This window comes from Chiloscyllium plagiosum, unplaced genomic scaffold (assembly GCF_037043375.1).
Source record: "Chiloscyllium plagiosum isolate Xiang-an unplaced genomic scaffold, Cpla_swu_hap1 HiC_scaffold_13, whole genome shotgun sequence".
NCBI lineage: Eukaryota > Metazoa > Chordata > Chondrichthyes > Orectolobiformes > Hemiscylliidae > Chiloscyllium > Chiloscyllium plagiosum.
In genome coordinates, this window is record NW_028270151.1 from 78,028,630 (window position 1) to 78,045,054 (window position 16,425).

At 39.5% G+C, this 16,425-nt stretch overlaps 1 protein-coding gene across 1 annotated transcript in view; it reads left to right on the forward strand.

Annotated features, from left to right (window-relative positions):
• LOC122555758 (NACHT, LRR and PYD domains-containing protein 3-like) overlaps window positions 1-16,425 on the forward strand; it is an 87,117-nt gene that overhangs the window by 13,634 nt on the left and 57,058 nt on the right. The window contains exons 2-3 of the mRNA XM_043701862.2: window positions 10,871-11,013; window positions 15,460-15,533. Of these exons, the coding sequence (XP_043557797.1) occupies window positions 15,524-15,533 (10 nt within the window). The 5' untranslated portion in view covers window positions 10,871-11,013; window positions 15,460-15,523. The remainder of the gene's footprint in view (window positions 1-10,870; window positions 11,014-15,459; window positions 15,534-16,425) is intronic.

Consider the following 16,425-nt stretch of genomic DNA (forward strand, 5'->3'; position numbering starts at 1 on the left):
CTATTTGACCCTAAAAGCTCTCCATCACTTGCTTCCACTTGTGTTGTATCACCTGTTTCAAGTCAGCCTTCTCTGTTGTTCAAACCCTTATTTGTGCTTCCATGACATTCAAAATTTACTTTGTCCAATCCATTTCCAACTGGTCTCTGAAGTAACTGTCAATAAAATACCTGTTTCAGAATCTGCTGTCTCTCCAACCTATGCTAAATTGTGCTTATCCCATGGATTTTGGCCAGTATTGAATCCTGACCTTCTAGCTCAATTTGTAATTCTCATCCTGGTGTTCAAATCTTTGCTTGGCCTCATCCCTCCAAAAACTCTACATTTCTCTCTCTCTAACTCTGTACTTGCCCTTTCATCTACTACTGCATTGTTAGCTGTATTGGTCCAATTTCTAAAGTTCTCTCTTCTCCATTAAAACCACCTCTTGCACCATATTTTTGGCACCTGCCTTAACCTATTTTGTTTTGGATCAATGTTGGCATTTGTCTTTAAAAGTATCTCTTTCATTTATAAACAACCTCACTGGCACTGAAAAATGAACCTTCCAGCTGAGCAAGCAAACCTACATCCAGAACCTCAACCTGAGCTCCAAATCTTCTCAAAACTGGCTATTAAGCACTTGGGGATATCCTCCAAAATATCATATAAATACCAGTTTGTCTTTTGTGAAACATAATTTTAATGAGTCAAACACTTAAAGATGGAATATAAATTGAAGTGTTGCTTCAGTTGTGGTCAAGTAGAAACTATATTTAGAATTAACTTTGATAATTTGTGCGACTAGTAAATGACCTATTTAAACCACTGAAAAAGTACTATATGGACTTCCATGGTTATAGCAGTAGTATTGTTAGAGAATTTTATTAATAGTGCTTAAGCCATGAGCGATGTAGAATCACAAATCATTCCATCGAATAAGTGTTCCAAAGATATCATGTTCTTCGTTCTCCAGTTACCACTTTTCTTTTTCACCAATGTCTCTCTGCAAATAACCCCCTTGAACTAAGTAAAGGGCAATGTAGAATACATTGGAGAAATGAGTAAATTGAGTATTTTTAACCAGCTAAATCTGATTTCACTAGCTTAGCAATTCACCTGGGATTTTATTGAAATCCAGCATTTCATTAAGCTACTGCTGTGTTGACACTTGTGTAATATAAGATGATGAAATTTTTGTTTTTCAACATTCAAATTGTATATTGCAAACTAAGTTTTTGAAATATAAAAGATTTATTTGGTTGCTGCATTTTGGGAAAGTAAATCTTAGCGTGACTTAGACACTTAATGGTAAGATCTTAGGGAGTGTTGCTGAACAAAGAGACCTTGTAGTGCAGGTTCATAGCTCCTTGAAAGTAGAGTCACAGGTAAATACAATAGTGAAGAAAGAGTTTGGTATGCTTTCCTTTAATGATCAGAATTTTGAGTATAAGAATTAGGAGGTCATTTAGCGGCTGTACAGGGCATTGATTAGGCCACTTTTGAAATATTGCATGCATTTCTGGTCTCCTTCCTATCAGAAGGATGTTGGTGAAACTTGAAAGGGTTCAGAAAAGATTTACAAGGATGTTGTCAGGGTTGGTGGATTTGAGCCATAGGGAGAGGTTGAATAGACTATAGCTGTGTTCCCTGGGATGGGTGAGTCCAGAACAGGAGGGTTTAGGGTGAGAGGAGAAAGATATAAAAGAGACCTAAGGGGCAACTTTTTCACACAGAGGATGGTGCATGTATGGAATGAGCTGCCAGAGAAAGTGGTGGAGGCTGGTAAAATTACAGCATTTAAAAGGCATCTGGATGGGTATGTGAATAGGAAGGGTTTGGAGGGATATGGACCAGGTGCTGGCAAATGGGACTAGATTAAGTTGGGATATCTGGTTGGCATGGATGAGTAGAACCGAAGGGTCTGTTTCCATGCTGTATATCTCTATGACTCTAATAATGGAAGAATCGACTAGACTTCCAATACGCAATATCGCAGCTAAAAGGATGGTAGAGGAATTACTCAAATTTTTCACAAGATACAGACTACCAATACAAATAGTCAGATCAAGGGTCAAACTTTGCATCAAATCTACTCAAGGAAGTTATGGACAGCTTAGGAATAAAACAATTCCAATCTCCTGCATCCCATTAAGAATCACAGGGAGCGCTAGAAAAGTGGTATCAAACATTAAATACCATGTTGAGGGCTTATAATCATGACTATCCAAATTATTGGGATGAGGGAATTTCATTTGTGCTTTTTTTGTGATTAGAGATGCACCAACTGAATTGACTAAATACAGTCCATTTGAATTTGTCTTTGGGCATGAAGTGAGAGGACTGTTAAAATTGATTAAGGAGAAGTTGGTAATTCAAAGACCACTCATTTGGACTATGTGTCAAATTTTAGGAAACTATTAAATAGTGCTAGGGTGTTGGCTAGTCAGCATTTAAAAGTATCGTAGCATACAATGAAACAGGAAGTAGACAATAAATAAAAAAATTGCAATTTTGATATCAGGCATAAGATATTAGTTACTTCCAGTAATAGGTGAACCTTTAAAAGCAAGGTTTAGTGGACCTTATCAAATTGAAAAGAAATTGAGTGAGGTGAACTACTTGATAGGGACTCCAGACAGGAAGAAATCTCACAGAGTGTGTCATGTGAATATGCTGAAAAGGTATTTTGACAGGGAAGGAAAGCAAGAGGAAAAGGTATTAATGATTACAACACAGAAGGAGTAACCAAGTCCAGATGATTCTGAATTGGATATTCCTCAAATTAAATTGGACAATGAGGACGTCGTCAAAATTTGGTTTAAATTATTGAGTTATCTTCCTGAGGAAAATCAAAATGACCTGAAAGAGTTATTACTATCACATGGGGAGATATGTGGAAATAAACTGGGAAGTACTAACCTAATTGTGCATGATGTAGATATAAGAAGTGCTGTTCCGATTAAGGAACATCATTCTAGGGCATAACACACTAAAGTTGGCACAGGTTCGGAAAGAAATTGAACACATGCTCCAAGATGATATAATTGAAGTGGGTTACACCCACTGGAGCTCATCTATAGTAATGGTGCCAAAGCCAGATGGTACTCAACGGTTATGTGTGGACTATCGGAAAGTCAATGCAGTTACAAAGACTGATGCACATCTCATTCCATGGTGACTGTGTTGAAAATGTGGGACAAGCAACTTATATTTCCAAGTTGAACTTGCTCAGAGGATACTGGCAGGTACCTTTGTCAGAAAGAGCAAAGGCAATTTCGGCTTTCATAACGGCAAATGGACTGTATCAGTTTAAAGTCATGCCATTTGGTATGAAAAATGTGCCAGCCACATTTCAGAGACTAATCAATAATGTCATTATCTGATTACCCAATTGTGTTGCATACGTAGATCATCTGGTGATTCTTAATCACACATGTAAGGAACATTTACAACATTTATCGGACTTATGCGATCAACTTCGGAAGACAGGCTTGGTGATAAACCTGGCTAAAAGTGAATTTGCCAAGGCCCAAGTCATCTTCCTGGGCCATGTTGTTGGACACGAAAAAATGGCCCCAAGGGATGTGAAAACAAAGGCAATTGGGAAGTTTCCCATACGTCGATAAAAGAGCAATACTACAGTTCCTAGGATTATATAGATTTTATCGAAAGTTTGTGCCGAAGTTTAGCAGTGTGGCTGCTTCACTCACTGAATTGCTAAAGAAAGGCAAGAAGTTTCAGTGGACAGCAAACTGTCAGAAGGCATTTGGCAGCTTGAAAAATGTGTTAACCACTATCCCAGTATTAGCCACACCTAATTACGCAAAGCCTGTCAATTTGGTTATCGATGCAAGTGATGTGAGTGCTGGTGCTGTGCTCCTGCAGGATGTGACGAGAAGATAGAAAGGTCTATTGGGTATTTCTCCAGGAAGTTTAACATTCATCATCAAAAATATTCGATGGTTGAGAAGGAGACTTTGAGCTTGGTGTTAGCCTTGCAACATTTCAGTGTTTATGTTACCAGTAACACATCTGAGACAATCGTAAACATTGATCATAAACCACTGAAGTTTGTGGAGAAATTTAAGGACAGAAATGGCAAACTGTTTAGATGGAACTTCTTGTTACAGCCATTCAATTTGAAAATTGTGGCAGGTGGAGAAAACGTGATTGCCGATGCATTGTTGCCACCCGAATGAGAAACAGAGGTGTTCAGTGGTGGAATGCCACAGACTGAATCCGAACGTAGTTGCGCTATTTGCATGTTTATTGTCAATGGAATGTATATGTGTGTTTTAGAGTACTAACCAATTTTTTAAGGGGTTTTAAAAGTGAAGCCATCTTTGGATATTGATGGTTCATTTTTTTAACGGGGGGAGATATGATGAGGCTGCTCATCCTGGGAAGGTGATGTTGTCCTTGATTTTTTTTCAGTAAGGATGTAAATGATCCCGACTCTGAAAAGTCTGAGAGTTTGAGTTGATTTTAGGGCCCATTCGCTTACAGCGAATGGATGCTGCCATAGATAGAAGGCTTTCAAGTTAAAAAAAACTTGCATAATGAAAGGGGAGTGGCCAGTTCAGCAACTCTGGCAGTTTAGCAGCAGTGTGTGTGAAAGAATATTGCTGGGGCGAGCTCAGGCCGGACTTTCTTTCTTTCTAACTTAAAGCCTGTAAGTCCTTGTTTGTTTTTACCTTTTGTGCCAAGAGATGTTTGTTGAGATTGTTGCAAGTATTTTGGAACAGCATCATTAAGTCAGGATAGCTGTCATGTTCGGATAGGGTAAGTTACTTCAGTATTCTACTTTTTGTTCTTTATGTTTCATTTCGTAATCTTGTGAATAAATTCTGTTTTGTTTAAAAACTAAGTCGGCTGGCCAGCTAATTCTCTCTGGGAAAATCTGCTATACACTTACGTAAATCAAATAGCAAAGTTAGTGTCTGGCCTACCTGCTTAAAATGTTTTGAGAGGTTGGGCCTGGTCCATAATAATGGTGTTCAAGACAACTTTCTTAATATGTAGATGGCCCTACTTCAGAAGGGGCAAAACTTGACCTTCTCTTTGGAAATAAGACAAGCAAGTGATTAAGGTGTTAATAGGGTAGCACTTTGAGATCAGTGACCATAATTCTATTAGTTTTAAAATAGTTATGGAAAAGGATATGCCTGATCTAGAAGTTGAAGTTCTAAATTAGGGCAAGGCCAATTTTGATTGTATTAGGCAGGAACTTTCAAAAATTGATTTGGGGGAGGTAGTTCACAAGTGAAGGGATGTCTGGCAAGTAGGAGGCTTTCAAAAGTGAGATAATGAGAGTCCAGCGACAGCATATTCGTATTAGTGTGAAGAGCTGGCAGGAGTAGGGAACACTGGATGACTATAGAGATGTTGAGACTCTGGTGAAGGAAAAGAAGGAGGCATATGTCAGGTATAAATAGCTGGGATCAAACGAATCCCTTGAGGAATATAGGGGGTGTAAGATCACGCTGAATAGGTAAATTAAGAGGGCAAAGAGGGGACATGAGATTGATTCATAGAGTCAAAGAGATATACAACACAGAAAAATAGCTTTGGAAAATTAGGTTAAGAAGAATCGAAAGACATTCTACAAGTATATTAAGTACAAAGGAGTAACTAGGGAGAGGAATGAAGCCCCTTAAAGATCAACGAGGTCATCTCTGTGTGCAACCATAGGTGAGATCTGAAACAAATATTTTGTGTCAGTATTTACTGTGGTGAAATATATGAGGAGAAAGTGAGGTCTGCAGATGCTGGAGATCAGAGCTGAAAATGTGTTGCTGGAAAAGTGCAGCAGGTCAGGCAGCATCCAGGGAACAGGAGAATCGACGTTTCGGGCATTAGCCCTTCTTCAGGAATATATGTGGTGAAATATATGTAAGCTAAGGAACTCAGTGAAATAAATAATGGTGTCTTGAAAAAATTCCACATTACAGAACAGGAGGTGCTGGAGGTCTTAAAATGCATATAAGTAGATGAGTCTCCAGGACCTAATCAAGTGTATTCTAGAACATTGTGGGAAGCTAGGGAAGAAATTGCAGGGCCCCTAGCAGCGATATTTATGTCATCGATAGTCATGGATGAGGTGCCAGAAGACTGGAGAGTGATTAATGTTGTGCCATTATTTAAGAAAGGCTGCAAGAAAAAGCCAGTGAACTACAGACTGGTGATCCTCACATCAATGGTGAGTACGTTGTTAGAGGGGATTCTGAGGAACAGTATCTCCATGAATTTAGAAAGGCAAGGACTGATTAGGAATAATCTACATGGCTTTGTGTGTGCAAAGTCATGTCTCACTAACTTGATTGGGTTTTTTGAAGAGGTGGCCAAGAAGATAGATGAAGGCAGAGGAGTAGACATTGTTTACATAGACTTTAGCAATGCCTTCAATTAGGTTCTGTATTGTAGACTGGTTAGCATGGTTCGATCATATGGGATCCAAGGAGAGCTAGCCAATTGGATACAATATTGGTTTGACAGTCGGAGACATAGTGTGATGGTAGAGTGTTGTTGTTCAGATCGGAAGCCTGTGACCAGCAGTATGCCCCAAGGTCAGTGCTCAGTCCACTGTTGTTTGTCATTTATCAAATGATTTGGATGAGAATATAATAAATTAGCATTTTGCGGATGACACCAAAATTGTATAATGGACAGTGAAGAATGTATCTAAGTGTACAACAGGATTTTAATCAACTAGGCCAGTGGGCTGAAGAATGGCAGATGGAGTTTAATTTAGACAAATGCAAGATGTTGCATTTTGGTAAGATGAATCAGGGCAGGACTTACACAGTTAATGATAAAGCCCTGGGGGGAATGTTGTTGAACAGAGAAACCTAGAGGTGTAGATACATAGTTCCTTGAAAGTGGCGTCACAAGTAGACAGGGTGGTGAAGAAGGCATCTGGCATTCTTACCTTCATCAGTCAGAGCATTGAGTACAGGATTTGGGATGTCATGTTACAGTGTACAAGACATTTGAAAGGCCACATTTGAAGTACTGGCGTACAATTCTTGTTGTCTTGCTATAGGAAGGATATTTTTAAACTGGAAAACGTGCAAAAAAGATTTATGTGGATGTTACCGAGACTGGAGAGTTTGAATTATAAAGAGAGGCTGGATAGGCTGGGACTTTTGTCTCTGAATCATGGGAGGCTGAGGGGCGACCTTATAGAAGTTGATAAAATCATAATCATAAAATCATAGATAAGTTGAATAGCCAAGGCCTTTTCCCCAGGATAGAGGAATCCAAAACTAGAGGGCATGGGTTTACGGTGAGAGGGGAAAGATTTAAAAGGGACCTGAGGGGCAACTTCTTCACACAGAAAGACACATATACAGAACAAGCTACCAGAGGAAGAGGTAGAGACAGGTACAATTACAGGGCAGGTACATGGATAAGAAAGGTTGAGTGGGATATGGGTCAAACCTGGTTGGCATGGATCACTTGGACCGAAGAGTTTGTTCCTGTGCTGTATGACTCTATGACTATTTGACTCTATGACTTGTCCCTTTCAAAGGATCTCTAAGAGTTGCCAGCCTGGGTGAGAATTGATTGGTAAAGACTTTGGCGATGTTGCTGCAGGGATGCCCATTACTGCCACGAGGCGCAACCAGAGGCCAGAAATATACCTCAATTAGGAGACCCTTTGCCATTTCCCATCTCACATCCCCTACCTCAAATACCTCCACACACATTCATCCTACACCACACCTTTCACCACAACAAAAATCCCCCACTCGCTGAACACAGCCCACACAACTTTCCTATGCTATCCAATTCCCATCTCATACCACATTGCACCTAACCTCGGTCTGCAAGAAACTCTCCAGGATTCAAAGGTTGGTCAACCCACGCTGAAAAGGAAGCATCCAACACAGATAAAATGCTATTACCAAAAGTACAAGGCTTTTAATTAAACTGAGAAAGCCAGCATCTGTGTGGAAGGGCCTTCCTCTGCCTTCATGCCATGGTGCAGAATGCCACAGTGATGGAAAGTCAATGGATACACCATGCGCTACCTTACCTCACCAATATCTATCTACATCCCCATCTACTTTCCTGCTCTTTCTGTATCCATAAAACTCAAGCAATGTAGTGCAGCAGTCTCCATTTCCGTCTCACTGTTGCATTTCCTGACCTTTGAGAAACACAGGAAGAAAACATTTGGATCAATTGCAATGTGGGATCCTAATTTAAATAGTTTAAATCATTCTCAAACACATCTTTTGCTTTTTTACTACAGATCCTGGGTGGCATGGTGGCACAGTGTTTACCACTGCTGCCTCACAGCACCAGAGACCTGGATTCCATTCCCGCCTCAGGTGACTGACTGTGTGGAGTTTGCACATTCTCCCCGTATCTGCATGGGTTTCCTCCGGGTGCTCCGGTTACCTCCCACAGGTTAGGTGAATTGACCATGCTAAATTGCTCGTAGTGTTGGGGCAGGGGTAAACATAGGGGACTGGGTCTGGGTGGGTTGCACTTCGGCGGATCGGTGTGGACTTGGTGGGCCGAAGGGCCTGTTTCCACACTCTAAGTAATCTAATCTAATCCTTGTGCGTTTTATACAAGGAAGTCTATTGTGAGTCCTCTAACCTTCTGACCTATCACAGACCTCTTCTGTTCTTTCTCCTACCTCCTCCTTCCACTTTCTACTTTCCTTCAGTTCTGAAGAAAGGTCCTTGGCCTGAAGTGTTAGCCCTGTTTCTAACTCCACACATGCTGCCAGCCATCTTGAGAATTTCCAACATTTTCTGTTTTTGGTTCAAATTTATAGCAGCTGCAATAGTTTGCTCTTGTGTTGTGTGGGCATAGAAATGGTTGAGAACATGCTTCTAATTTGTCAATTTTAAACCTATTCTGAAGATGTGCCTGATATAAGGGAGTGGAAGGTGGTGGGGGGCATAGAGTGGGGAAGATAATAATTAAGTTCATTTTGTCATCAGGATCTACGGTCCTGAAACAAAGGAAATATAAATCTTCCTACCTATAAAGTATCATGGGACATTAAAGCTGCAAGTGGAAAATTAGCTATGTTAACATTTGAAACCCACAATGTGACCTGCAAACCTCATAAAAGAAAATTAGCTAATAGAACTCAGGTAAGCACCTAAAACAGTGCGTAATAACTAAACCCAGCATTTAGCCAACTGTCCAACAGTTCTCAACCATTTATATTTAATTAAGAAGAAACAACCATAATCCTCTACAGTTGGTTTGAATGGGATGACAGTGCAATTAAAATTCCCTTCAAAAACACATCTTCCCTTTTCTGCATGGTTCTTGAATTCTGCCCACTAACTGTGCCCTCAGTTTTGGCAGCTAAGGCACTCTTCTGACTCAGGCAATCATTCATTAATATGTGAAGGTGAGGTTACTATGTTGTTATTGGAATCCCATTAGCATTTTAACTTGCTACTGACGAAAGCACACATTACAACAATCCCATTTATTGAATCATACTTCAAATGACAAAAAGGTCTTTTAAAGTAAGTGTTAAACTTTTCTTATTCAGGCCAAGAAGAATGAGGAAAACATGAACTGTAGCTCCCCCAGCTGTGCAATATTGTAAGAACTGTCTCCCACTGCCATACTTGCCTTTGCCACTTACTTGATTGCAAGCAAACAGTCAGTCTATAACACCATCAATTTGGAACCCTAATTGAAACTGAATATTATTTTCAGGATTTCTGAGTTTTCTTTAGGTTAGTTCAAAAGTTCTGACAGTCTCAAATTTCCCATAAATACTCTCAGGGATTTGCAATGGGAGTAATGGATTCATTTATCACTAATCAAAAACATAATCTAACCAAATTAAAACAAAATATTGTTGGCCATTGTAACTATACGTCCAGTCTCTCTTGTGTCCAACAGTTGTGTTTGGCATCAAGAAAGTTCTCTTACACACATTTCAGGAATTCCCTCCCCTCTTTGCTCTAAGACTAATAAATTTCAGTCTGTATTGAGATACATTAAGATTTTACAATTCTACACAGTAGTTTCCCTGCAAATTGGTTTCCTCTATCTCTTTCCCTAGTATTTGGTGTGCTGCAGTACAAATTTAGCAGAGTACGAACTCTTGTGGACAGTGTCTCAAATTTGTCTTAGTTGGAAGCTCCTGCTGCATTAGAAACCATGGCTAAAGCTTCAAAGAAAAGAAGCTTGAATTCTGGAATTCTACCTGAAAACATTTAGAGTTTTGAAGAATTTTGTCATGACATTCATGCCATATATACTGAGTGAACAGCCCTATAATTCAGTGAGACCTATCTTTTTTGTATCTGCCATTTAATGCGTGATTTTTTAATATATAGACCATGATTTGCTTAGTAATTAAGTTCTGTTATGTTGATTTTAATTAAATTATTAAATGTGAAACCTTATCCTTTAGTTTTCTCATTGTTACCCTGATGCACATATATAGTACGATCTGCCTGTAAAGCAAGGAAGACAACACGGTACACACAACAGTAAAAAACAAATCAAATCCAATCAAAGTATTGGACAAAAGGTCAGAGAAAATTATTTCAGTTAATGATTTTGCAATAGGAGAAGATGTACATCTGTCAATAGAGAAGCATCTATTCAAATTCAGCACATCAGTACAATAGGTGTGCAATATATAGGTCATTTTATGCAACCATGAAAGCATCCACTGATGGCCACAGAGACATTAAGGGTGCAGTGACTAATTTTTTCCAATTTGTACAGCAAATTCTGTACAAAGAAATAGCTGAATACATTGAATGTTACCACCATTTTAGAAATATATTGTGTGAAGTTGCGGCTAGATTCAGTACAAAGTATCCAATATTGAGTTAAATGATTAATAAAGGAAACAGGAAGTCAAACTTACTTTCTGTCTGTCATTTAGGGCAATTACAGGAACTGTTAGAACACCACCGAAAAAAGCAGCAAGACTCCATCTTCTTTATTGCAGTTTTAAATTTCTGTTCAAGGAACTAATTTCTCACCACTACATGCATCTGTCTGAAGTTCTCACTGTCTGTAAGCAATGTAAGTACAAGCTCTCTCTAGCTCTCTAACTAATTCTCTTTTCTATGATTTTTTAAATGGTGTTTATCGATGATTTTCTCTGAAGTGTGCAATCTTGCTCATTTTTTACTCTGCCTGCACCAGTTACACTATCAACAATTCCTTCTGAAAAGGTGTTCCACAATCTGAAAACTGTAGAAAGAAACCTCTCTTGTTCCTGATTCAGAATTCCTTTCCTGTTTACTCTTCAAAGGTAATTCATTATTCTAAAAATCAATTTCAAATAGTTTTATCCTCTCTGCCCCAGTGAAAATTGTCCCAGTATAGGAACATAAAAATTAGAAGCAAGAATAGATTATATAGTCCTGTGAACCTACTGTGCCAGTCAATACAATTTTCTGTCCATCCACTACTTATATCCTTTGATTCTAGGAATGACCAAGAATCTGTCTATCTCAGCCTAACTATTTTCAATGGCAGAGCATTCACAACCCTTTGGGGTAAAGGATTCCAAAGATGTCATTCTCATTGAAATCCTAAATGATTGACTGAGACTGTGACCCCTTGTTCAGGTTTCCACAGACAGAGGAAACAATCTCATATGTTTACCTCTTCAGATTGCATAATTAATGAGATCACCATTTATTCTTCAAAACTCTAGAAATAATGTACCCAGACTATTCCGTGTCATCCCAAGATGATCCTCGCATTTCAGGAACCAATGCAGTGAACTTTTGCTGAACCAACCTTAATAGAAGTACGTCCTTAAATATAGATAAAATCTGCACACAATATTTCATATGTGGCCTGAACGAAGCCCTGTACGATTATTTGTGAGACTTCTTTATTCTTGTACTCCAATCCCGCTGCAATAAAAGTCAACATGAATTTTACCTTCCTATTTGCTTGCTGTAACTGTGTGCTAGCTTTGTGAGTTTCTTGTACGAATACTCCCAAGTCTCTCCAAACATCTACATTTAGTTGTTTTGTGTTTTTTTTTAATTGTTCTGTTTTTCGGTTCTTACTACAAATCACATTATCCCACATTGTTCACCTTCTGCCTTTTTGTCGAATCAATTAGTCTGCCTGCATCTCTTTCCAGCTTCTGTATTCTTCTCCCACTTTACATTCCCACTTAGCTTTGTAATATCAAAAACTAAGTGCATTATTCTTGGTCTATATTGTAAATATAGACTATAAATAGTTGAAGCTATACTACTGATCCTTGTGCAGCTACATTAATTACAGCCTGCCAACTTGAAAATCATCCTGACCTCTGCCTTAAGTGGGTGACCCCTTATGCTGATATAATGCCTTCTGATCCTAAACTCTCCCACAAGGGGAAGAAACCTCTTCTCATCTACCCTGTCAGCCTAAGAATCTTAAATGTTTGAATAATGTTGCCTCACATTCTTTTAAACTCTAGTCAATACAAGCTCAACTTGCTGAAAATGTCCTTATAAGAAAATCTCATCCGTATCTGGAATCAACCTCGTGAACCTCCACTGGACTGCCTTCAATGCCAGTCTATCTTCCTTTAGATAAGGGAACCAAAACTTTTCACAATATTCCAGCTGTAGACTAATGTATAGTTTTAGTAAGACTTCCCCATTTTATAGTCAACTTCCTTTAAAATAAAGGCCAATATTTTATTTGCCTTCCCTATTATTTGCTATTAGATGCTAACATTTAATGATGGCTGGCACTAATGACTGAGGGCAACTATGTTCCATGTTCATTGGAGCATCCAAACACAGACATCATCATGTAAATTTTATGTGTGAAGTCACATAAAAATGCAACACTGTGCATGAACAGGGAAGCCCGTAAGATTTTGAGCTGGGCTTTCATGGTGGGAGAGTGACGAGGGATGCTGGACATGGGGTGGGAACCCCTGGAGCGAATAGGGAAGAGTGCCTGGATGTCAAGGGTGATGTTGACAAGGAAAACCAAGAGGGGGGGGTGAGGCGAAAGAAGGGCAAAAGAGCCAGGTGCCCTTAACCCCCTCCCTCACTTCCACACTCTGCACAGCTCTCTTTCCCACTCTCCAACTTCCCATCTGGTTCTCTCCTGACCCAGATCCCTACCACATCTACTCCCAATCTCTTCTCCCTCACACCCTTAGTCCCAAACTTGTCCCCATTCCCAGTCCTGATCTCAATCTTTTTCACCACAACCAGTCCCAATATCTTACCTCCTCTAGTCTTGATATTTCCCTTCCCAGTCCTGATCTCTACTCCCCCACCACATTCTCACCCAGAAATTTGCAAATGTGCGATTTAAAGCAGCATGTAGCATGCATTGATGTCAACGAAAATAGCCTTTTGTGATTCATACATGAGCATACCCAAATCCCTCTGTGCTGTAGATTTCTGCAGTCTTTCCCTATTTAAATAATATTCAGCTCTTTATTCTTCTGCCAAGGTGTATAATCTCATATTTTCCACATCATGTACCCTCTATCAAGGTCTTGCACATTCACTTCAGCTGTCTATATCCCTCTATGTCCTCTTTGTGTCATTTTCCCACTTGCCTTCCCACCTATTTTTATACTATTCCCAACGTGGCAATAGTTCATTCACTTTACTCATTCAAATCATTAACATATATTGTAAATAATTATGGTCCCCAATACTGTGGCCCTCCACCAGTTACATGTTACCATCTCAAAAATGTCCCTTTTATTCCAATTTTCTACTCTCTATTAGTTATCCAATCCTCTGTTCGTGCTAATATATCGTTCCAAACACAATGGACTCATCCTATTAAGTAGCTTAATGTGAGGCACCTTAGTGAACACTTTTTCAAAATCTAAACATATGTACTGCTACCCCTCTATCTATCCTTTTTTTTTGCCTCCTCAAATGACTCCAGTAAAATTGTCTGGTATAATTTCCCTTTCATGAAGTCTTCCTGACTTTGTTTGATTGAATAGGAACAAAGGAATTACAGTGCGAGTGGGCTATTAATCCGTTGAGCCCACTACACCATTTAACATGATCATGACTGATCTTATCCTGGTCTCAACTCCACATTCCTGCCTGCGCCCCTTGGCCCTTTATCCTGCATTTCATCAGAAACATATCTACAGAGGAACCTCTATTATCTGACATTCGATTATCCGGCAAGATTGCAAGGTTCTGATTCTTGGCTAAACTATGTTATCCGGCATTCGATTATTTGGAATTTAATTAACCAAATGAAATACTCCCTGCCCATGTCCTTCGGATAATTGAGCTTCCTCTGTATTTCTTTCTTGAATCTGTTAATTGATCCTGCCCTCACTGCACTCTGGGGCAGTGATTTCCGCAGATTCACAACCTGCTGGGAGAAGCAGTTTCTCCTCATCTCAGTTTTGAACCTACCTCTTCTCTGACTTCTTGTTTGAGACTGTCCCACATTTATTCAATGTTCACTTTATCAATCTCCTTTAGCTTTTTATATACCTCAATCAGATCCATTCTCATTCTTCTGAACTCCAGCATGTTTAAGCCCAAGCTATTTAACTGCTCTATGTATTTCTGCTTATATACCCTTGATAACAGTCTCATTTTCTAAATAGCAGATGTTAGGCTAATTTGCCCATAGTTACCTGCTGTTTCTTTCTCTCCATGTTTGAATATGTGTGTTATAATCGGACTTTCCTCAAATCTAAGCATCCTTGGAAGATTACTACTAGTGCAAGTACCACCTCTGAAGTTAATTCCTTTCATAGAATTGGATGTAATCCATTCACCAGGTCCACTGAACTTATTGGCCTTTCGCTTTATTATTTTCACTGTCACTTTTATGATTGCCTCCCTACATTAGGCCTCTTGATTCTTTAATATTTTTGGAATCCCATTAGCATTCTTCACCGTGAAGACTGGAGCAAACTATTTATTGAACTCCTGTGCCATTTTCTAGCTCCACATAATGTCATTGTCTAAGGGAGCTATACTTACTCTGGCCAATAAAAGCAGAAGTCCATAAGGCATAAGAGCAGAGGTAGGCCATTCAGCCCATTGAGTCTTTTCTGCCATTCAATGATATCATGGCTAATCTGATAAACCTTGACTCCTCTTTCTTACCTTTTTCCAATAACCCTTGATTCCTTTACTGATTAAAATTTTGTCTATCTCAGGCTTGGATGTACTTAATATCCCAATCTCAATATCCCTTTGTAGTAAAGAATTCCACAGATCAAAGTATCAACCCCACAATCAAAAAAGTATTCATTCATCACTGTTCTAGGTTTCTTGCCAATTAACCAACTATTTAATCCATGCTGTCATGGTACTCTTTATTTCATGGACTTTAATATTTCTGGCAACTCTATTAAGTGAAACTTTATCAATTTTGGTTTGGAAATTCATGTACACCACTTCAACCTTTTCATTAATTAACTGCACAATGCTTTTCTAGACCATGCTCAAGTTAAATTTATATAGCAGAGGTAACTTACATAGATCCTTGGTTGTCTTTCAGAGTTCAACTGTATCAAGTTACCATCACTCTCAAACAGGTGACCGAAGATAATCTGCTTATTACGATGGCAATGGGTAAGTGTATTACAGTGAAATGCAAAATGATATGTTGGTATATGAATAGAGGATGGCGGGGTCTGGGATACAAGGTGCTATGGATGGCTACTGTAGGTGGCTGGAGCCTATGAGGGGATGAGAGGGGTGAGGGCTCGAGTGTCTTACAACTATGAATAGAACTAGGAGAAAGTGAGGACTGCAGATGCTGGAAATCAGAGCTGAAAAATGTATTGCTGGAAAAGCGCAGCAGGTCAGGCAGCATCCAAGGAGCAGGAGAATCAACGTTTCGGGCATAAGCCCTTCTTCAGGATTCCCGAAGAAGAGCTTATGCCCGAAACGTCGATTCTCCTGCTCCTTGGATGCTGCCTGACCTGCTGCACTTTTCCAGCAACACATTTTTCAACTATGAATAGAACTCAATCAATGGCCCAAAGCATGGAGGTGAGCTTTTTATTCACCCTACCTTGGCAACAGCCAACCTCTATTGCCACCTAATGCCTACTTCAGAAGGTGGCTGCTCCCCAGTAGTCATAGAGTCATAGATTTGCGCAGCATGAAAACAGACGCTTCGGTCCAACTTGTCCATGCCAAGAGATGTCCCTACCCAATCTAGTCCCACCTGCCAGCACCTGGCCCATATCCCTCCAAACCCTTCCTATTCATATACCCATCCAGATGCCTTTTAAATGTTACAATTGTATTAGCCTCCACCACTTCCTCTGGCAGCACCTTCTGAGATGTCTTTTATATCTTTCCCCTCTCACCCTAAACCTATGCCCTCTAGTTCAGGACTCTCCCAGGGAGAAGACTTTGTTTATTTATCCTATCCATGCCCCTCATGATTTTATAAACCTCTATAAGGTCACCCCTCAGTCTCCGATGCTCCAGGGAAAACAGCCCTAGTCTAATC